The sequence below is a fragment of the Capra hircus genome, chromosome 29, assembly GCF_001704415.2.
Source record: "Capra hircus breed San Clemente chromosome 29, ASM170441v1, whole genome shotgun sequence".
Lineage (NCBI taxonomy): Eukaryota > Metazoa > Chordata > Mammalia > Artiodactyla > Bovidae > Capra > Capra hircus.
In genome coordinates, this window is record NC_030836.1 from 12,023,485 (window position 1) to 12,046,745 (window position 23,261).

The 23,261-nt window shown below is 39.8% G+C and overlaps 1 protein-coding gene and 1 long non-coding RNA gene across 2 annotated transcripts; one reads left to right on the forward strand and one right to left on the reverse strand.

The window, feature by feature from the left end:
- On the forward strand, nucleotides 4,090-4,740 carry LOC102173264 (dynein light chain 1, cytoplasmic-like). Its single transcript, XM_005699481.3, has one exon. The coding sequence runs from the start codon at nucleotides 4,191-4,193 to the stop codon at nucleotides 4,458-4,460; it is 270 nt and encodes an 89-aa protein (XP_005699538.1). The 5' UTR covers nucleotides 4,090-4,190; the 3' UTR covers nucleotides 4,461-4,740.
- On the reverse strand, nucleotides 18,015-23,186 carry LOC106503718. The gene is made up of 2 exons (XR_001297428.2): nucleotides 21,687-23,186; nucleotides 18,015-18,449 (listed from the first exon to the last, which is right to left on the reverse strand). It is a non-coding gene; the product is annotated as an uncharacterized LOC106503718 (long non-coding RNA).

A 23,261-nucleotide genomic window follows, 5' to 3' on the forward strand; every position in this document is an offset into this window, starting at 1 on the left:
TTTTCCCAGCAATCTTGATTCCAGCTTGTGCTTCCTCCAGCCCAGAGTTTCTCATGATGTACTCTGCTGCTGCTGCTGCTGCTGCTGCTGCGTCACTTCAGTCGTGTCCGACTCTGTGTGACCCCTAGATGGCAACCCACCAGGCTCCCCTGTCCCTGGGATTCTCCAGGCAAGAACACTGGAGTGGGGTGCCATTGTCTACTCTGCATGATGTACTCTATACATAAGTTAAATAAGCAGGGTGGCAATATACAGCCTTGACGTACTCCTTTTCCTATTTGGAACCAGTCTGTTGTTCCATGTCCAGTTCTAACTGTTGCTTCCTGATCTGCGTACAGATTTCTCAACAGGTAGGTTAGGTGGTCTGGTATTCCCATCTCTTTCAGAATTTTCCACAGTTTATTGTGATCCACACAATCAAAGGCTTTGGCATAGTCAATAAAGCAGAAGTAGACGTTTTCCTGGAACTCTCTTGCTTTTTCGATGATCCAGCGGGTGTTGGCAATTTGATTTCTGGTTCCTCTGCCTTTTCTAAAACCAGCTTGAACATCTGGAAGTTCACGGTTCATGTATTGCTGAAGCCTGGCTTGGAGAATTTTGAGCATTACTTTACTAGCGTGTGAGATGAGTGCAATTGTGTGGTAGTTTGAGCATTCTTTGGCATTGCTTTTCTTTGGGATTGGAATGAAAACTGACCTTTTCCAGTCCTGTGGCCACTGCTGAGTTTTCCAAATTTGCTGGCATATTGAGTGCAGCACTTTCACAGCATCACCTTCCAGGATTTGAAATAGCTCAACTAGAATTTCTTCACCTCTACTAGCTTTGTTCATAGCGATGCTTCCTAAGGCTCACTTGACTTCACATTCCAGGATGTCTGGCTCTAAGTGAGTGATCACACCATCGTGATTATCTGGGTGGTGAAGATCTTTTTTGTAGAGTTTTCTGTGTATTCTTGCCACCTCTTAATATCTTCTGCTTCTGTTAGGTCCATATCATTTCTGTCCTTTATTGTGCCCATCTTTGCATGAAATGTTCCCTTGGTATCTCTAATTTTCTTGAAGAGATCTTTCCCATTCTGTTGTTTCCCTCTATTTCTTTGCACTGATCACTGAAGAAGGCTTTCTTATCTCTCCTTGCTATTCTTTGGAACTCTGCATTCAAATGGGTATATCTTTCCTTTTCTCCTTTGCTTTTGGCTTCTCTTCTTTTCACAGCTATTTGTAAGGCCTCCTCAGATAGTCATTTTGCTTTTTAGTATATCTTTTTTCTTGGGGATGGTCTTGATCTCTGTTTCCTGTACAATGTCATGAACCTCCATCCATAGTTCATCAGGCACTCTGTCTATCAGATCTAGTCCCTTAAATCTATTTCTCACTTCCACTGTATAATCGTTAGGGATTTGATTTAGATCATACCTGAAAGGTCTAATGGTTTTCCCTACTTTCTTCAATTTAAGTCTGAATTTGGCAATAAGGAGTTCATGATCTGAGGCACAGTCAGCTCCTGATCTTGTTTTTGCTGACTGTATAGAGCTTCTCCATCTTTGGTGGCAAATAATATAATCAATCTGATTTCGGTATTGACCATCTGGTGATGTCCATGTGTAGTCTTTTGTGTTGTTGGAAGGGGGTGTTTGCTATAACCAGTGCATTCTCCTGGCAGAACTCTATTAGCCTTTGCCCTGCTTCATTCTTTACTCCAAGATCAAATTTGCCTGCTGTTGCTGCTGCTGCTGCTGCTGCTGCTGCTGCTGCTGCGTCACTTCAGTCGTGTTCAACTCTGTGCGACCCCATAGACGGCAGCCCAACAGGCTCCCCCCTCCTTGGGATTCTCCAGGCAAGAACACTGGAGTGGGTTGCCATTTCCTTCTCTAATGCATGAAAGTGAAAAGTGAAAGTGAAGTCACTCAGTCGTATCCAACTCTTAGCGACCCCATGGACTGCAGCCTACTAGGCTCCTTCATCCATGGGATTTTCCAGGCAAGAGTACTGGAGTGAGTTGCCATTGCCTTCTCTGAAATTTGCCTGTTACTCTAGGTGTTTCTTGACTTTCTGCTTTTGCATTCCAGTCCCCTATAATGAAAAGGGTATCTTTTTGGGTGTTAATTCTAGAAGGTCTTGTAGGTCTTCATGGAATCGTTCAACTTCAGCTTCTTCAGCATTACTGGTTGGGGCATAGACTTGGATTACCATGATGTTGAATGGTTTACCTTGGAAACAAACAGAGATCATACTGTCATTTTTGAGACTTCATCCAAGTACTGGATTTCGGACTCTTTTGTTGACCATGATGGCTACTCCATTTATTCTAAGGGATTCTTGCCCACAGTAGTAGATATAATGGTCATATGAGTTAAATCCACCCATTCCAGTCCATTTTAGTTCGCTGATTCCTAGAATGTTGATGTTCCCTCTTGCCATCTCTTGTTTGACCACTTCCAATTTGCCCTGATTCATGGACCTAACATTCCAGGTTCCTATGCAATATTGCTCTTTATAGCATCAGACTTTCCTTCCATCACCAGTCACATCCACAACTGGGTGTTGTTTTTGCTTTGGCTCCATCTCTTCATTCTTCCTGGAATTATTTCTCCACTGATCTCCAGTAGCATACTGGGCACCTACTGACCTGTGGAGTTCATCTTTCAGTGTCCTATCTTTTTGCCTTTTCATACTGTTCATGGAGTTCTCAAGGCAGGAATACTGAAGTGGTTTGCTAGTCCCATCTCTAGTGGACAACATTTTGTCAGAATTCTCCACCATAACCTGTGCATCTTGGGGGGGCCCCAGAAGGCATGGCTCATCGTTTTATTGTTAGACAAGGCTGTGGTCCATGTGATTAGATTGGTTAGTTTTCTGTGATGGTGGTTTTCAGTCTGTCTGCCTTCTGATAGAGAAGGATAAGAGGCTTATAAAAGCTTCCTGATGGGATAGACTGACTGAGGGGATTACTGGGTCTTGTTCTGATGGTCGGGCCTTGCTCAATAAATCTTTAATCCAATTTTCTGTTGATGGGTGGAGCTGTGTTCCCTCCCTGCTGTTTACATTATCTTCATTACCTCCACCACAGTTTGGCCCCAGGTTTCCAGTTTTACTAGTAAACCAAGTTTCTTCTTTGACAAACCTGGGTGCAGTCCTACTCTCGTATGTAAAAGGGAGGACACTATCGGAGATTAGGTAAGCATCCAAATAGTTTCTCTAGTTAGACTGTGAGAGGCCCTGAGGACTTTATATAAAGGTAGGGGCTAGATGTGTTTAGAAAACTTTATAGTTTATAAGGCATCCCATTTTCCTTTAAGCAATTTGATCCTCACAACTTTATGAGGGTAGTTATCATTCCATATGTGGAATTTTTACACATCATTCTTCTCCACTATGAGACAAGGAAAACTTTTTCATCATCTTTCTCTATCCAGATAAAAACACTGGCCTAAGCGTTTTAAGTGGGTTTCTGAATGGGTATGCGTGTGGCACATGTGCTGTCATGTCTGAGTCTTTGCGACCCCATGGACTGAGGCCTCCAAGCTCTTCTATCCATGGTATTCTCCAGGCAAGAATACTAGAGTGCATTACCATTTCCTCCTCCAGGTGATCTTCCTGACCTGGGACTCAAACCCGTGTCTCTTGCATTGACAGGTGAATTCTTTACCACCAAGCCACCTGGGAAACCCTGATCTAAAGATAGACGTGTGCAAAATGCCTAACACATCAGTTCAGTTCAGTCGCTCAGTCATGTCTGCCTCTTTGTGATCCCATGTCCATCACCAACTCCCAAAGCTTGCTCAAACTTGATGTCATCCAACCATCTCATTCTCTGTTGTCCCAGCATCAGGGTCTTTTGTAATGAGTCAGGTTTTCACATCAGTTGGCCAAAATATCAGAGCTTCAGCTTTAGCATGTCCTTCCAGTGAAAATTCAGGACCGATTTCCTTGAGGATTGCCTGGTTTGACCTCCTTGCAGTTCAAGGGACTCTCAAGAGTCTTCTCCAACACCACAGTTCAAAAGCATCAATTCTTCAGGGCTCAGCTTTCTTTATGGCCCAAGTCTCATATCCATACATGATTACTGGAAAAACCATAGCTTTGAGATGCGCCACGGCTTTGGTAGCGACTGTCTCTGTACACGGGTGTGAGCTTCGCCCCTCCCTCAGGAGACCGTTGCAGTCAGCCAGCCCCTGCTCCTTGGTAACCATGTGTGACCAAAAGGCCGTAATCAAGAATGTCAATATGTTGGAGGAGATGCAACAGGACTCGATGGAGTGTGCTACTCAGGCATTAGAAAAGTATAATATAGAGAAAGACATTGTGGCCCATATCAAGAAGGAGTTTGACAAGAAGTACAACCCCACCTGGCACTGCATCATGGGGAGGAACTTTGGTAGTTATGTGACACATGAAACCGAACACTTCATCTACTTCTACGTGGACCAAGTGGCCATTCTCCTGTTCAAATCTGGTTAAAAGCATGGACTGTGCCACACACCCAGTGATCCATCCAAAAACAAGGACTGCAGCCTAAATTCCAAACACCAGAGACTGAAGTCTTCAGCCTTGCCTAAGGGAACACCTCCATCTTTGAACCTTTATTGTGTTTTGTACAGGGCATTCTCTGTACTAGTTTGTGGTTATAAAGCAATTAGTAAAACAGCTTACATTTGTATTTATTTTCTATTCCATACCTCTCTGCCCTATGTTTTTTCTCTTCAAAATCCATTCCTTTAAAGAAATAAATGTTGAAGTGAAAAAAAAAAAAACCATAGCTTTGACTAGACAGACCTTTGTTTGCAAAGTAACGTCTCTGCTTTTTAATATGTTGTCTAGGTTTGTCATAGCTTTTATTTTCAGGAGCAAGCGTCTTTTAATTCCATGGGTGCAGTCACCATCTGTGGTGATTTTGGAGCCCAAGAAGAGTCTGTCACTGTTTCTATTGTTTCCCCATCTATCTGCCATGAAGCGATGGGACCGGATGCCATGATCTTAGTTTTCTGAATGCTGAGTTTTAAGCCAGCTTTTTCACTCTTCTCTTTCACTTTCATCAAGAGGCTCTTTAGTTTTTCACTTTCTGCCATAAGGGTGGTGTCATCTGCATATCTGAGGTTATCGATATTTCTCTCAGCAATCTTGATTCCAGCTTGTACTTCATCCAGCCTGGCATTTCGCATGATGTAGTCTACATATAAGCTAAATAAGCAGGGTGACAATATACCACTTTGATGTTCACAACTGTTGGCCCTCAACTGTTAGTTCCTCTCCCTTCACATATCATGTTAGAGCAATATACATCTTCCCCTTTCTTTCCCCGTCTAGCACTACTTCTAATATTCATTGAAATGAGATCTTGCATATCTTGGAATATGTTATCAGGATGAGAGGGGGAGGCATGGTGTGATTTTCCCATACCTGTAAAGGTATAAAGGTCAGTCAGCAGTACTATAAAAATCCTTAAATAGAGTAGGAAAATACCCTACATTAAAAGTCATGGCACAGAGAAGGCACTGAGTGAATAGTGGCTCACTAAAATTACAAAACTCAATGTCAGAACAGGTGCAAACCCAGAGGCAGTGAGAACTAAAGTAACACTGCTAAGTTTTAAGATTTCATGGTCATAAAATGTGAGAACTACAGGGAACCTTAGAGTATACACAGTCATTCTATAAATGAGAAGACTGAGGCGCAGAGCTGTGTCACTGAAGCCTAATTCAGATCAACCTTAATTTTGCTCTGCAGCCTATGACACCAAACTGCATGAAACTTTAGAGGACTATAAAGGTTGCTAGTTTGGTTATTGTTATCTACATATGTTTTGCAGTTGTAATTGGAGGACGGAAAATCAGAACACACACACAAACATGAGGGTTTGTTTCTAGTTGAAGAAAAACTGAAATGGACTTTAGAATATATTTACTTTTTATACATGATGAAACTGAGGCCCAGAAAGGGGATGTGACTTTTTGAGAGCAGGTTAGACGCAGAATCAGTTCTAGAATCCCACTTCTGTAGCTCCAGATAGACACTCAATCTTCACACGAAGGGCTTCTGGTGTTTCCTATTTTTGATACCCAGGGCCCTTATACTAACATGAACACAGTACTCATATCTACCCTTTCATGTACACTGTTTTATTCGGGCCCTAATCTCCAATTCTACCTGCTGACCCCTATCCTCTTTCTAGCCTAAGACAGACACTACATACACCATACACCCTTTGCTGCTGCTGCTGCTGCTGTTGCTAAGTCGCTTCAGTCGTGTCCGACTCTGTGCAACCCCATAGACGGCAGCCCACCAGGCTTCCCCATCCCTGGGATTCTCCAGGCAAGAACACTGGAGTGGGTTGCCATTTCCTTCTCCAATACCTTTTCTTAGTTCTAAATCCTTTCAACAGCTCCATCACAGTGATGACTAACAATGGTGTAACGATTCAGCCCCTCCCTGGATATCTATATTTCTAAAGAGGCTTAAGAAAAAAGGTACTGTCTCAAAAGGCACACTTTGTTGGAACAGAAATAGGTATACGTAGAACATTCAACCATTAATTTTTGAAAGATAAAATTATTTTTCATCACAAACTACAAAAAGGGCAGTGTATTAAAAAGCAGAGACATTACTTTGCCCGCAAAGGTTCATCTAGTCAAAGCTATTTTTTTTTTTCAGTAGTCATGTATGAATGTGAGAGCTGGACTATAAAGAAAGCTGAACACTGAAGAATTGATGCTTTTGAACTGTGGTGTTGGAGAAGACTCTTAAGAGTCCCTTGGACTGCAAAGAGATGAAACCAGTCAATCCTAAAGGAAATCAATCCTGAATATACATTAGAAAGATTAATGCTGAGGCTGAAGCTCCAATACTTCGGCCACCTGATGTGAAAAGTTGACTCATTAGAAAAGACGTTGATGCTGGGAAAGATGGAAGGCAGAAGGGGACGACAGAGGGCAAGATGGTTGGATGGCATCACTGACTCCATGGACACGAGTTTGAGCAAAGTCCTGGAGATAGTGAAGGACAGGGAAGCTTGGCATGCTGCAGTCCACTGGAGTAGCAAAATAGACGGACATGACTGAGCGGCTGAACAACAAATAAAAAGGGCAGCACAAGAGAATTTTGGGGGGTGATGGAACTGTTTTACATCTTGATTGTGATTACATGACTACACATTTGTCAAAACCTGTAGAATTTTACATCAAAAGGAGTGAATCGTACCATGCAAAATTTTTTTTTAAGTTTAAAAAGAGGAATGGAAAAGTGATTTCATATCCATCAACATCCTTTAATCTTTCTGCCCAGAGGCAACCACAGTGCAATGCTGGTCTTATGACATTCCAGTGGTGGAAATTTAGAGTCAGACTTGTTGAGATATTTTGGGGAATGATTTTTTAAAAGAATTCTTAAACTAGGAAATCATCTATTCCACCGTATTATATTGCAGTTTTTTTGACTTACAGATCTCTTTTTCCACTTCTCCTACACAAAACTGTTAGAACTCCAAATGAAATGTCCCTGTTCAGGATGCTTGGGGCTGGTGCACTGGGATGACCCAGAGGGATGGTATGGAGAGGGAGGTGGGAGGGGGGTTCAGGATTGGGAACACGTGTACACCCATGGAGGATTCATGTATGGCAAAACCAATACAATATTGTAAAGTAAAAAAAATAATAATAAAATTTAAAAAATAAAATCTTCAACAAAAAGAGAAATGTCCCTGTTCAGTTACCCTGGTGTCTCCAGAATCTACCTAGTATATCTGACACCTAGTGGTTACTCAATGAATATCTGCTGAAAAAACAGAAGTCTTGTTTTAAGTACAAAGGAAATGTGAAAATAAATATGGTATAGTTCCAGTTCTCAGAGAACTTTAAAATCCAATGGTCATGTACCCTCAATATAGTTAGCAATACAAAGACATAATAGGGAAATAAAAGAAGATAGAAGGTAGGGAAAGGTTTTCATACAGACTGATAATGAACTCATTCTAATGTTCTGTAATGAGCATTAGTGTATTGTGTGTAACAGGAGGCACGTCAATGTCTTTTCATGGAGCTATGGTTGGTGACAAACCTGGGTGACAGAAAGAGACCAGATGGAGATAGTCTATGTAAAAATGTTTTACCTAATTGCAGGTGTGTTTTTTTTTTTTAAATGAAACTGAGGATGCAGCATCCTTTGACAAAACTGCATCATCTTGGAATCTATTAAAAATCAGGTCCTGAAGGAAAACAATAATATCAATAAAAACTAAGTCACTAGTTTCCTCTAGAAGATAAACTTAAGTGTTACAGAAATGGCTTTATGGTCATGACGTTAAACACATGATATAAAGTTCAGCTATTAATATTTTTATTCTTAAATGTCAAGGCTCTCTTTGCTCTGGGAATTAAGGATTCCAATTCAGTCTCCTGTCCAGGTCATCTAGGGTTTCATAAACAATGTTCTATTTCCTTCACTGTAACAGTCTACTTCAGGAGCCAAAATCTATTCATGAGCTAGAATCAGGTTACAAGAGGTGATTTGTCAATTATTATGTAAAAGATTAAGCAATCCATCAGTGTTATAATTTAACAACTTATTTATCTATTAAATAACTGCTGCATGCCTATCTGGGTATGCGCCAGGCAGAAGAAAAGAGCATATTACCTACAGGTAACAATAACATCTGGCTGCCAAGGACAGTTTACTGATTTATGACTGATTGCAACTGATTTTTCAAGTTGCAACTTGGAGGAGGACATGGCAACCCACTCCAGTGTTGTTGCCTGGAGAATCCCAGGGACGGGGGAGCCTGGTGGGCTGCCGTCTATGGAGTCGCACAGAATCGGACACGACTGAAGCAACTTAGCAGCAAGTTGCAACTCTGTACCAAAAAATGGAGTTAGAAAGTAGAATATTGTCACTTTATTTATGCTATGTGTGTTAGTTGCTCAGTCGTGTCCAACTCTTTGCGACTCCATGGACTGTAGCACACTCAGCTCCTCTGTCCATGGAACTCTCTAGGCAAGAATACTGAAGTGGGTTGCCACTCCCTTATCCAGGGGTTCTTCCCGACCCAGGGATTGAACTCAGGTCTCCTGCATTGCAGGGGGATTCTTTACCATCTGAGCCACTGGGGAAGACCTCGTATTTATGCTTCTAAGTATCAAATCATCTTGATGACCGTTCTGGAAAGAAAGTAACTACAGGTCAACAATTCCTTCTTACAAACCCTTGGGACCAGGTGTGATTCAGAAATCCTTAGTTTACAATGGCAATAAGGTCCACATACCACGTTATGTATGGAATGTCTCCAGGAGGGTCTTGGACAGCACACTGTGATCAAACCACATTTCTACAGTGAAGTGAACGTATGCTTACACTAAATAGCATGGGTAAAACCTATAATGGTCTCATATCAGTACAAGCCAAGCCAAGTTTTACTTACCAGGTACCCAATTTCTTCGTATGTTAAACAAAGTTCTATTTAACTTTTCCAAGTTATGGATTGACCAACATGAGTACTGAATCAAAATTGAAATATTTGTATCATCTATTAATTTAGATATTGATCTAGTGCTCCCCACATGGATCAAAAGGGCTTGACTATCACTTCATTTTCATAAACATTTTCTTAGTGTAAACAAACTTTTTTCTCTAAGCTGGTTTACTGCCTTCAAAAGAAGCTGTTTGAAAATATACCCACTGATATTAATGGGTATGGGTAGGAGAATGGGCATCAAAAAAAATCCTCTTAGTTGTAAATTATGAACACAAATCACAGCAACCTTGAAGAAATGTTTTTCTTGGAGGGGAGAAAAGATGAAATGATATCAAGTACATAGTGAAAACAAAGTTAAGTTACTACAGCATAAACCATAGATTACCTATAAAGTTTTAAAAATGCTTTCAAATGAGTTTTAAAAACTGTGATTTAAAGAGTTACGGAACTTCTGTTTCGTCATCAAAAGGGCTTGGTGTCACATGGCTGTTGTACCTCTTCAGGAAATGTAAACAATACATTTGTAGTCTTGGCCAAATGGGAGATACTGAGGTTTGCAACATTTACTTTCTGTTTCACCTAAAATCAAGATATTAATAGCAGTTCTCGTGTGTATTTCAAATGCTAAACAAACCTGGGTTTTATTTTCAATTTCTACTTGTTAATGGGTAACCCCAGACAGATTTCTCTCTTAATTATGAGGTGATTTCTACCCTAAGTACTATTGAATAAAAATGGTGTTAGTTGTTCAGTCGTGTCTGATTCTGTGACTCCATGGACTGTACCCACCAGGCTCTTCTGTGCATGGAATTCTCTAGGCAAGATTACTGGAGTGGGTTGCCATTCCCTTCTCCAGGGGTTCTTCCTGACCCAGGGATTGAACCCAGGTCTCCTGCACTGCAGGTGGGTTCTTTACTGTCTGCACCACCAGGGAAGGGAAAAGTGGGAGCTAACCATATACTTTATGTATACTTTATGGAAGTACTAGCTCGCTGTTGGGAAGGGGAAAAAAATCCCTTGATTCACTTATTGAATATATAAGGGAAAGGGGGTATTTTTAATTTCCGTAGTTGGAGGTAGGTTAATATTGAAATATCTGATCAGGGTCTAGAATTATATGAAGGTGTCATTAAGTTTTTCAGAGCTTGGGTCTCTAAAAAGATCTTAATCAGGTCTTGAATACAACATTGAAAAAAAGTATGTTCCTATCTAAAAAGTTTAGCCAGGGTTCTTAATCACAGGTTAATAGAATTTAGGGTTCCATGAACTTGGATAAGGATTACATTTCTATTTTCAATAACTTCTAATAAAACTTGAATGTAGGTAACAGATTACCATAGTATTAGGAGTAAATATGACTGTCATAGCTGAAGTCTGATTATTTTCCTGTTAAAATTGTACAGACAACTTGCTTGAGCTTTAAAAAAAATTATTTGGCTGTGCCAGGTCTTAGTTGTGGCATGCGGGACATTAGTTGTGGCATGTGGGATCTAGCTTCCAGATCATAGGTTGAACCTGAGCCCCCTGCACTCGGAGCTTAAATTTTTAGCCACTGGATCAGCATGAAAGTCCCTAGAGCTTGTTAATTGGCTTATATTTATTTATATCTGCGGCTATGTCCAAAATTAAAAAAATTTGTGTTCACTTCAGTATTATCGTATCCCTTTATTATGCTATACCCTGCACTTTATGCTTTTTAAAAACTTTCTGGACAAGTGATCCATAGACTTCACTAGATTGACTAAGGGGTTCAGTTCAGTCTCTGTCATGTCAGACTCGTTGAGACCCCATGGAGTGCAGCACACCAGGCTGCCCTGACCAAGGGGTACATGATGGTAAAAGGTTGAGTCTGGTGGCTTAGGCGGTAAAGAATCTGCCTGCAATGCAAGAGACCTGGGTTCTAGGAGTCTCTAGATCGTGAAGATCCTCTGGAGAAGGGAATGGCAACCCATTCCAGTATTCTTGCCTGGAGAATTTCATGGGCAGAGGAGTCTAGCGGACAGTCTATGGGATCCCAAAGATTTGGAACCAACAGTGACTAACACTTTCACTTCAATGGTCTCAAAGTTTGTTATTTTTGTACCTCCACAGCCTTTTTCACTTGGTAATTAATCAATATATACATATGGAACAAAATAAATGGATTTAAATTGGCCAAAATAATACCCCCATTCCCAAATACTGATATTCTAGATGTCTAGAATACCCTACTATAAGGCTTCTTCTTTAAGAATTTTCCACTGTTTGTTGTGATTCACACAGTCAAAAGCTTTGAAATAGTCAATGTTTTTCTGGAACTCTTCTTGCTTTTTCTATGATCCAACGGATGTTGGCAATTTGATCTCTGGTTCCTCTGCCTTTAAATCCAGCTTGAACATCTAGAAGTTCACAGTTCATGTACTGTTTAAGCCTGGTTTGGAGAATTTCGAGCATTACTTCACTAGCGTGTGAGATGAGTGCAACTGTGAGGTAGTTTGAGCATTCTTTGGTATTGCCTTTCTTTGGGATTGGAATGAAAACTGACCTTTTCCAGTCCTATGGCCACTGCTGAGTTTTCCAAATTTGCTGGCATACTGAGTGCAGCACTTTCACAGCATCATTTTTTAGGATTTGAAGTTCCAGTTCAAGAAGTTTAACTGAAGTTCCAGTTCAGTTTACCTTCCAATTCAAATGGAATTCCATCATTTCTACTAGCTTTGTTCGTAGTGATGCTTTCTAAGGTCTACTTGGCTCTAGGTGAATGATCACACCATCATGGTTACCTGGGTTGCAATCTTTTTTGTAGAGTTCTGTGTATCCTTGCCACCTCTTCTTAATATCTTCTGCTTGTTTAGGTCCATACCATTTCTGTCCTTTATTGGGCCCATCTTTGCATGAAATGTTCACTTGGTACCTCTAAGTTCCTTGAAAATATCTCTAGTCTTTTTCATTCTATTGTTTTCCTCTATTTCTTTGCACTAATCACTGAGGAAGGCTCTCTTATCTCTCCTTGCTATTCTTTGGAACTCTGCATTCAGATGCATATATCTTTCCTTTTCTCCTTTGCCTTTAGCCTCTCTCCTTTTCACAGCTATTTCTAAGACCTCATCAGACAACCATTTCGCCTTTTTCTTGGGGATGGTTTTGATCATCACCTCCTGTACAATGTCACGAAACTCCGTCCATACCTCTTCAGGCACCTATCTTCTCCTGAGAAATCTGTATGCAGGTCAAGAAGCAACAGTTAGAACTGGACGTGGAACAACAGACTTGATCCAAATTGGGAAAGCAGTAGGTCAAGGCTGTACTTTGTCACCCTTGTTATATAACTTGTATGCAGAGTACCTCATGTGAAATGCCAGGCTGGATGAAGTGCAAGCTGGAATCAAGACTGCTGGGAGAAATTTCAATAACTTCAGATATGCAGATGACACCACCCTTATGGCAGAAATTAAAGAGGAAGTAAAGAACCTCTCAATGAAAGTGAAAGAGGAGAGTGAAACAGTTGGCTTAGAACATTCAAAAAACGAAGATGATGGCATCTGGTTCCATCACTTCATGGCAAACAGATAGGGAAACAATGGAAACAGACAGAGTTTACTTTCTTGGGCTCCAAAATCACTGCAGATGGTGACTGCAGCCATGAAATTAAAAGATGCTTGCTCCTTACAAGAAAAGCTATGACCAACCTAGACAACATATTAAAAAGCAAAGATATCACTTTGCCGACAAAGGTCTGTTTAGTCAAAGCTATGGTTTTTCCAGTAGTCATGTATAGATGTGAGAGTTGGAGTATAATGAAAGCTGAGCATTGAAGAATTGATGCTTTTAAACTGTGGTGTTGGAGAAGACTCTTGAGAGTCCCTTGGACTGCAAGGCCAAACCAGTCAATCCTCAAGGAAATCAGTCCTGAATATTCATTGGAAGGACTGATACTGAAGCTGAAACTCCAATACTTTGGCCACCTGATGCAAAGAGCTGACTCATTTGAAAAGATCCTGATGCTGGGAAAGACTGAAGGCAAGAAGAGAAGGGGACAACAGAGGATGATGTAGTTGGGTGGCATCACTGACTCAAGGGACAGGAGTTTGAGCAAATTCTGGAGTTGGTGATCAACAGGGAAGCCTGGTGTGCTGCAGCCTATGGGCTTGCAGAGTCAGACAGGACTGAGCTACTGAACACTTCTTTTTATTCAAAATCTTTTAATCAAATGCTTTAGATACCAGCATGGATCATATAATTCATGCATCTCCCTAAAATAAACTTTATTATACACCCGATTTAAGCAATATGTGCTGTGGCTGAATTATATTCTTTATTGAATACAACAACAAATAAAAGATTTTGAAAGTTTTTGCTCTGTGTCTTGGAACTGCAGCAAGAAGTACTGAGCACAATGGAAAGAAGAATTAGAACACAAAAATGAGGAAGGGGGAGAATGTGTATTGAGCAAGCTGTTTTACCTTGGTTCTTTCAAGTAGAACTAGGTGAAGAGGTGAGTTCATTAAAAACAGATTCCTAGGGACTTCCCTGGTGGTCTAGTGGTTAAGACTCCGTGCTTCCACTGCAGGGGTGTGGGTTTGATCCCTGGTCAGGGGACAAAAAGGGCTTCCCTGGTGGCTCAGTGGTAAAGAATCCACCTGCAATTTCTTTATTTCTAGAATAAAACATAAATTTATGAGAAAAAAAAAAAAGAATCCACCTGCAATGCAGGAGACACAGGTTCAATTGGTGGGTGGGGAAGATCCCCAGGAGGAGGCTATAACTCACTCCAGCGTTCTTACCTGCAGAATTCCATGGACAGCGGAACCTGGTGGGCTTACAGGGCATGGGGTCGCAGTCAGACATGACTGAAGTTCCTGAGCACCCACAGAGGACTAATAACCCACATGTCATGCGGTGTGGCAAAAAAAAAAAAAACGTAAACAAAGATCCCCAGATCTTGCTGTAAGCAGAGTATCTATGTAGGGACAATAGAATCTGCATTTTTTGACATGTATCTCAGGAGAGTCTGTTGCTAAAGCCTCTAGACTACACTGCAGAATTAATACAACAGAGAATGATTCGGTTTTCCAGGTTAGCCTATTTTTAAAGATAAGGCAACAGATTTAACAGTTAATTTGCCTAAGCTGAGATACCTTACTTACTTGTCTATTAGTTTGGGAATCCAGAAGCCACTCCTGACTTGAAGGCAATTCTTTCAAGTGATGCATTTGGAACTTCTTGCTGCTACTTCTGCTAAGTTGCTTCAGTCATGTCCGACTCTGTGCAACCTCATAGACAGCAGCCCACCAGGCTCCCTCCCTGGGATTCTCCAGGCAAGAGTACTGGAGTAGGTTGCCATTGCCTTCTCCGTTGGAACTTCTTAAAGACCTAATATTCTTAAAAGTGGACCACAAAGCTTGAACTCACTTAAGGTATTTGCAGACCAAACCCTGAAAATGGTTTTATTTTAGACAATACTTTCCTTACTCGATCTTTAAACTGTCAGCGACAGAGTCCCTAAGTTAACTGTAAATTATGGTAAAAACATCACATTTATGTTATACATATTTACATAAAGCTTCAGTTACTAAACTAGGTATTTGGTAAAGTTAAAACTGATGGGACATTAACTTATAACATCTAAAGCAGAGAATCATACTCATGCTTAAAAATGGTTTAATTTTTGAAGGATAGTACTTTCAGTGAATCCTTAGTGAGTAGATTAGCAAAAAACCATGTTTTTGCGTTACAGCTGATAGTGATCTTCATATACATTCAATTCTCATAGCAGCCCAAAGAGAGTACTATTCCCACTGCACAGATGAATCTGAGGCATAGGGTTAAACAACTTGCTCAGTCAACCCAATGGGAAGTCAACTCAGGCTGACTGGCTCTGAGACTACGCTCCAAGCCACCACTCTACACTGCCTTTTGAGTGCTTATAATATAAAATAATATAAACAAATACAGTGTGACAGACCTCAACCAGCAGAAAAATATTTTAACAGCATGTCCTGCCAGTGTTATCAGAGAACTGCTTTCCAGTTATCTGAACTGTTAAATGCACTTTAAGTGAACTTTGCAGACCTAGCAAGTATTATAAAGTAATACCTAGTCACCTTAAATAATTAGCTCAGCAGTAAAGAGGGGTGTCAAGTAATTTTTCTGAATCTAACTCTGGGCCCACAACCAACAATTATTCTGTTTCTGTTAACACTGTTTTATCTTTCCCTCTCTCCAGATGGTTGAAGAGGTGAGAGTCTTAAATTTGCTAAAAATAGGTTATTAGCTTGAACAGTCAAGTTTTAGCATAAAACGGGGCATCTTGCTGGGTGTACAGAGGCTAGTAACTCATAGCAGACAGCAATTCACAGGTAGCCACAAGTTTGTCTTTTCATGGAAACACCTCAGGTCATATCTTCTGGTGAATCTCATGAAAAGCAGCGAGATAACATTTGGACATACTGTGTTCCTGTGCCAAAATCTAGAAGTAACCAACTTCCTATATTTTTTGATTATGCAAAATCTTATCTGGCTTACTTGTTTTCCTCTTTTGCTGACATCTTTCCATTTATTCTGCCAGTTAAAACTCCCAGAGGGAAACAGGAGCTCATTTACATTACTGGGTAACTGAATGAGAGTTCAGGTTATTGAAAATTTAGTTCCTGTCAGATAGAATTGGGTTTACCACCTTTTGTGTAGGGTCTGGTTGCCCCAAAGTATTAGTTGTTTTTCCCTCCATATGTTTTCCTGGATTTTCACAATTATACCTTGCTCGCTTAATGACACTAAAGAATTTGACTATCTGAGATTTCTCCTCCTCTAGATAATGTATAATGATAAAACCATAGCTGGGCAAGAAACAGACACATCCTGTTCAAGTCTAACCTCCTGGTTCAAATGAGCACCAACCATTTTTTTCTAAAAGAGGTTGTGAGGATCCCAGGCAGTAGGGCTAGGAAGAATTAATGATACAGGTATAAAGGGCAGCCTTCCCAGGTGGCTCAGTGGTAAAAAATCCACCTGCAATGCCAGAGACACAGATTTAATCCCTGGGTTGGGGAGATCCCCTGGAGAAGGAAATGGCAACCCACTCCAGTACTGCCTGGAAAATCTCATGAACAGAGAAGCCTAGTGGGCTACAGTCCATGGAGTAGCAAAGAGACACGACAGAGCATGCATGTGAATATAACGGGCAGATATCACTTATAAGAATATGTCATTTTTCTTTTTAGTTCTACCAGTTTATTGCTACCAACCCATCACCCTCCACCCTCATGCACACATGCTCAGTCATGTTACCCCATGGACTGCAGCCCGCCAGGCTCCTCTGTCCATGGACTTTTCCAGGCAAGAATACTGGAGTGGGTTGTCATTTCCTTCTCCAAGGAATATGTCATTTTTCAAAAGAAGCTAAGGCTCACGGTCATTGCTATGCTGTTTTTGGAACTGTCATATAAACTGCTATTCCTGGAGTACATGAGGGCAAGCTCAGTCACTTCAGTTGTGTCCGACTCTACAACCCTATGGATTGTAGCCCACTAGGCTCCTCTGTCTGTGAGGATTCTCCAGGCAAGAATACTGGAGTGGGTTGCCATGCCCTTCTCCAGTCCTGGAGTACAAGTTTGGTTAAATGAAACAACTGAAAACTGGGAAGGAAAAATAATTAAATCAAATGAAAAGCATCAAGTAACATGTAGGAAAAAAAATTTAAAAAATCACCAAAGTACTTCAGAGCTCTTCCCCCTTTCCTCCTGGCCTGATTTCAGTGCAAGGTAGAATTTTAAAGTCTTGATTCCTTTGGGAAATAATCAGACTGCCATGAAGGATAGAAAGTGATTTTCACCTCTAAGTAGGACGATTTAAATACAAACCCTCTTTTAATCCCACATTCCCTCTGTAAACAACTATTTCTTACCTCTTTTGGACCCAAACTTCTTAAATAAGCTGTCTACATACGGTACCTACTTCTTTCCCCCTTCCCTTCACTCAATCTTCAAACTCCTGAAATCTGGCTTCCTCTCAGTACTCCATAAATCTTAGAATTTCCATACAAGAACCCAAAACAGCAACAAATTCAAAATAGGTTCCAAGAATGAGGAAGATGAGTGAGCAGAGTTTATCTGGAAAACAAGAAAATCCAGGACGCATCTTTGGCAAATACATTGCCAGACGAGATGCAACAAAAACTGTTCATCTCAGAACTATCAAGAAACAAGCAAACAATTTTAGAAAGACACAAACATGAATACTGAAAACAGAACAGCCATGGGACTGAAATTCAAAAGGCATAATGCCTAACATTAAAGATACCAACAGTAAACAAGAGCTGAAATGGAATTCTTCCATTGAGACTGTCAAATGTAAAATAAATAAATGTAAAGTTCATCACCAAAAACAGCACTTAATCTTCAATACATTATCAATTTTTGCATCCCATTACTAGAAAAGTATTCCACTGAAACAGCACAGGACCAATACGGGTCTTTTATATCACACTTATGTAAGATGCTGCTCAGCTGCAGTTGAGCAACTGCAATAAAGTGCTCTATTATGTTACTGTTATTTGCAATATACTTTTATACATCACCACTTAGGCAACTGCTTTATTTCAGCATGTTTAACATTTAAATTAACGTTTTCTATAATTTTTCTGTCTTAAAAGACTATGAAACATTCACTAGGAAATGCCTCTACGTATGCTAACACTGAGTCAATAGCATAAATGCTCTCCAGTTCAATGTGGACAACTGCCAAGAAACTATGAAAGATTCTGCTTAATACTGTATTAATGGTCTGATGGTACAGGAATAGGAAGGAGGAAAGCTGAGTTTTATTTTGGCTCAAAGGTGGAAAAAGAAAAGATCATTTAGATTATGTCAAGGGTTACGGTTACTGAACTTTACCTTATGGAGGTGGAGTAACTCAAACAAGTCCCCAGGCTATTCCATTTATAAGCACCTATGTGCCAAATTCACCAAATCATGGTTTAGGAGTAAATAGATGATTCTGATGAACATTTCCTAAAATGTTTTAAGACAGAACTGAGGATTAACCTTTACAGCAAGTTCAAAAACAGTACTATAAATAGTTCATAATTGAATTATGAATTATATGGACCTTACATAATTGCTTAAAACTGTACATCTCTGCAGTTTCCTTAAGTGGCTATATTCATGAACATATTTATATTGGATTAAGTTCAGCTTTATATATTTTTGTAAAGAAATGTTGTTCTAGTGCCACTTTAATTATCCAAATTATCCTACTAAAAACTGAGAAATAAAAATCATTTAAGGCTCATTTTTCTGGCACAGAAGCTACAATTATATCAACCTGTTACAAAAACAACAGTGGGTCAACTAAACAAGACTAGAAAACATATGTTTTAGTTTTCTGAATGCTGTTAAAGTAAAAGTGTAAATAAGAAATATTAGTTTCCAGAATAAGTTAAAAATCTTCCTGAGAAACTCCAAATGCTGAACCCTGTATAACATGCTCATCTGTGTCCACTTTAAAAATAAATGGTGTAGAAAACATTTAACTCAATATAAGTCTATCCAATATGATAATTTTGGTAAAATGTTTTTCATTTTCCCCCTTTTCTTAATTCTGTGACCAACTTAAAATAATTCTTACTGTAACTGCTGGGGTTTACATCACCTTTGGATTGCTGGCATTTCATTTCTGAGGATGGTTAAGAAAATTGATTTTATTTTGGAAGAGATAAAGAAAGGCAGACAATGTAGCTGATAGTTGCTCTCTCAAAGTTCATAGCTTGAAATATCAAAGCATTATTTTAGATCTCTGCAAGCATGAAACAAGTGTAACATTTTTCATAATTTGGGACATCACCTTTTAGAGAATTAACTAACTACACTGATTCTCAATGAAGACAGGGCCTAATTTTCATAACCAATTGAGGGTTTTTCAAACTATACAAGTACACAAACAATTTTATTGTTATGTAATTTTTTTCAACTTCAGCTACCCCAGGGACTACCATGAAAACAATAACAGGAATTTTACATTCCTTACGTGGTACGGGCTGAAAAAAATTGTCTTATACCATAATTCTATCAAAGGAGAAACTGGAACTATACTTTGTTAAGAATTTGGTCATACAAGTTTGACTTACCAACAAACTGTGAGAAGAGTTCATTTAAGGTAATCCCTGTCCTTAGGTCCTAAGTACTTTGAGGCTACTCTTTAAAAACTTAAAAAAAAACCCACAACAAATTTACACGTTCCAAAGTCCTCTACTAAATGCTTTACATAACTTTGTTTAATCTTCCCCATCATCCCTGAGACTTAGAATGTTACAAATTTCAGATAAAAAATTAGCAAGCCATTCAAAACAGATCAGACACTGAAGCGGCAGGAACCCAGACAGGCCATTAATACTATCCAAAACACTAAAGTCAGTCTTCACATAGTACTTCTAAGAGGATCTCCTTTTATAAAAGGACTCACAAAGTGTTTGACTCTTGGTGTTGCTTTAAAATTTTCATATATTTGTTCTCTGTCTTTATTCTTTAGTAGATATGGATAAAAAGAATGTTACATGATTCTGAATATAAAGATCATAAATTTAGTAATGTCAAAGAATTTGCAGCTAAAAAAGATACTCTCTTTATATATCATGTACTCAAATACCAAGAATACTACAGATGATCAGTAATTTTTAAAAATTAGGATTGAGAGCAAGGAGTTGAAGAAAAATTATTTTCAGAAATTCAAATATCTTGTTGATTCCATCTAGATACTTCAGATAATTATCTGAATAACTTACCGTAAGTTTGTCATAGCTCTGAGCTTATTGCTAAGTGTCTTTTGCAATCAGAGTTTCTTAGACTAAATTTCACTCAAAGAAATATTCAATAAGTCAGGATATTATGGTATTCTTAAGGTAAAATCGATGCCCCCCCGTCTACCATGCATAAATTAATCCTTAGGTCATCTACACGTCTTGATAATTCATTTATGAATATATTAATAAACCTAAAATCTTGGCCAAAACTTTATTACCCATGTCACATACCACAAAAAGCTACAAATCTGGGATGTAGACGCTCTACCCTACTGCTGTAAACTCACCTATAGTGTTTTAAAGATATACAACAGCTGGTGAAAAACCCTGAACAAAAATAATTCAGCTGGGTGAATGGGTGGGAAATAGCTTCACATATCTAGAGTTCCACAGGTGATCCACACACTTGACCCTATTGAGAAAACCCTTGACCTAACAACGAACTCAATATTCTTTAATGAGCTATCTATAATATAAATCAATGTCTTAATTTTGTTTTGAGATAAAAAGAAAGCAGGTTTATCTATGTAAGGCGTTCCTAACTGCACTTCTCTGTTTCCTTTACTTCGGCCACCCCCACAGCATGAGGGATCTTACTTCCCTGATGCTGCTGCTCAGTTGTGTCTGACTCTTTAAGACCCCATGGATTAGAGGGCCCCAAGCTCCGCTGTCCATGGGATTTTCCAGGCAAGAATACTGGAACGGGCTGCCATTTCCTTCTCCAGGGATCTTTCAGACACAGGGATCAAACCCACATCTCCTGTACTGGCAGGTGGACTCTTTACCACTTAGCCAGCTGGTAAACCTGCACCTGCTGCATTGGGAGGTGGAGGCTTAACTACAGGATCAACAGGGAAGTCCCTAACACAGTTTTTATTCTGGAACACTGATGTTATTCTTTCAGAAGTTGGCATCATCAACTCTTGTAATACTAATTTTTTAAACAAAATATCCACATAGAGTACATAATTTTTTTCCTAAAAGTTAAGGGTCAGGGAGTTGTTTTTTGAGACAGTAACTAGATTTCATTTCTTTATGGCTTGATGCCCATTAGATAAAAGGTTGAAAAAAATTTCTAACTACCCAAACACATGACAAATTACAGAAATCACTATATTATACAGGTCTCATTTCTCTCATACAATGTTTCGGAGAAATCTGCTGGGTTCCCCCGCCCCCAACAAATTTTTTTTTAATAGTAACTTGAATTGAGGAGGTTACTGCTTATATAAAGAAGTCTCTTACAAAATGAACAAGATAAGTTCATATGAGACACAACAAAACCCATGAATCACCAACTCCTAAAAATAATTTGTATGAGTTTGAAAGGAAGCCTAAATGTAAATCTGTTCAGTCTGTTTTCTTAAGGTTAAAACATGTCTATAGTTATACAAAGAAACATAGATCACAAAGAAAACAGTACACATTTTGTTTCTTTTCCTATACTTACCAACATTACTTGTAAAGAAGGTATTTCTGAATAACAAATAATTCCATGAGCTCCATGCATAACTGAGACCAACACATACTACCCCTGTTTAAAAATGAAAGCCATTCATCTGACTTGTTCCTAGAAACAGGACAATATATAAGCTCATTCTTTATAAAACTTTTTTGTAATTATCATCTGCATACATCTGAGAAATGTTTTGACCATGTTTTTGTCATTTATAATCACTCTGCCTAGTTTTTCCTTGATACAATAATCCATTTATCAGCTATAATTTTAACTCCTAAACAAGTGAAGTGCATACCCCTACTGACTCAAAGTGATGTTATGTTTTCAGGATAATATGCAAAAGGAAAGGAGAAAAACAGCACTAATATATCAGCCTTTTTAGACCTTCCGACACCCTCAGGAAGAAAGAAAATTTCTCATCTTTTCATAGTGTAGACAGACTCTGAAAAAGAACAAACACACAGCATTGTTTTAATAACACAACTGGAGAAAAAATAAATATAGTTCATTTGAGATATTGGGCAAAACAACTTGAAAGACCAATGACTTTTGTTTCAGCTTGGTTTGAAAGCAAATTAGTTGCTAAAGTAGTGGTATATATAGAGTTCTACGAATTAAACACTAATTGTATTTTAAAAATAAGTTGGTGGTCCATGGTCCTGAAGATCCCGTCTGGACAGTAATTTTAGTATTCACTCTAGGTTTATTCAAGAACCCTCTTACTCAGTAACCGATCTCCAGCCGTCAACAGGGCGATCATCAGTATTCCCTTTTAACGTCTCCCTGCCTTCGGAGGCAAGTATGAAGATGTCATTTTAAACAGGGACTTTGTGTTTTCTTTACTGCTGGGCCAAAGCGCCGTTCCCTTACAGCTTAGCTACCTTTCAACACTGGTATCTTTGGAACCTTTTGCAAATCATTTCTGCATGAAAGACCAATGAGGGTCCAACACCTTGGGAAAGGAGTAAGGAAGGTTGGAGAATGACAAAACAATTAAAAAAAAAAAAAAAAAAACAACATCTGGGAGGGACAGCCCAGTTCCGTAGGCTAAAGGCTGCGACGAAAGGCTAGAGGGTCGCCACCCGGGATCCCCGCAGCGCACCCCACTCCCCGAGGAAAAACACAACCGCCCCTTACTATCCTGTCAGCGGATCAATTTGATGCTCTGAGCCCAAAAGTAAACTGACTCCCTCAATCCCGTTGTCACAACATGGGGCAAGAGGCGTTGGCGACCTCCGCAGCCCCTGCAGAACCGTAAGGCAGAGACCCACTCGCCTCTCATGCCGCCACCAGCCGGACACGTCCTACTCGGCCCCAGACGCCGCTTCCATCCCCCGGTGCCCAGGTTCGGAACCCAGGCTCACCGACCGACTTGTCCTCCTTCTCACTGTCCCCTCTGCACCACCACTCGGCTCCCGCGTTCCCTAAAACCTCAGCCGGCTCCGCAGAATCTTTCCAGCACCCCTAACATGGCGGCCTTTGCCACTTCGCTCCCTTCGCCCGCTCCGGGCGCGTCCGACCATGGCGCATTTTGGGCATTGTAGTTCCGGGGGATAGCCCGGCTGT

Coding starts and splice junctions, on each gene's coding strand:
- LOC102173264 (XM_005699481.3), top strand. CDS start 4,191: ATGTGTGACCAAAAGGCCGTAATCAAGAATGTCAATATGTTGGAGGAG.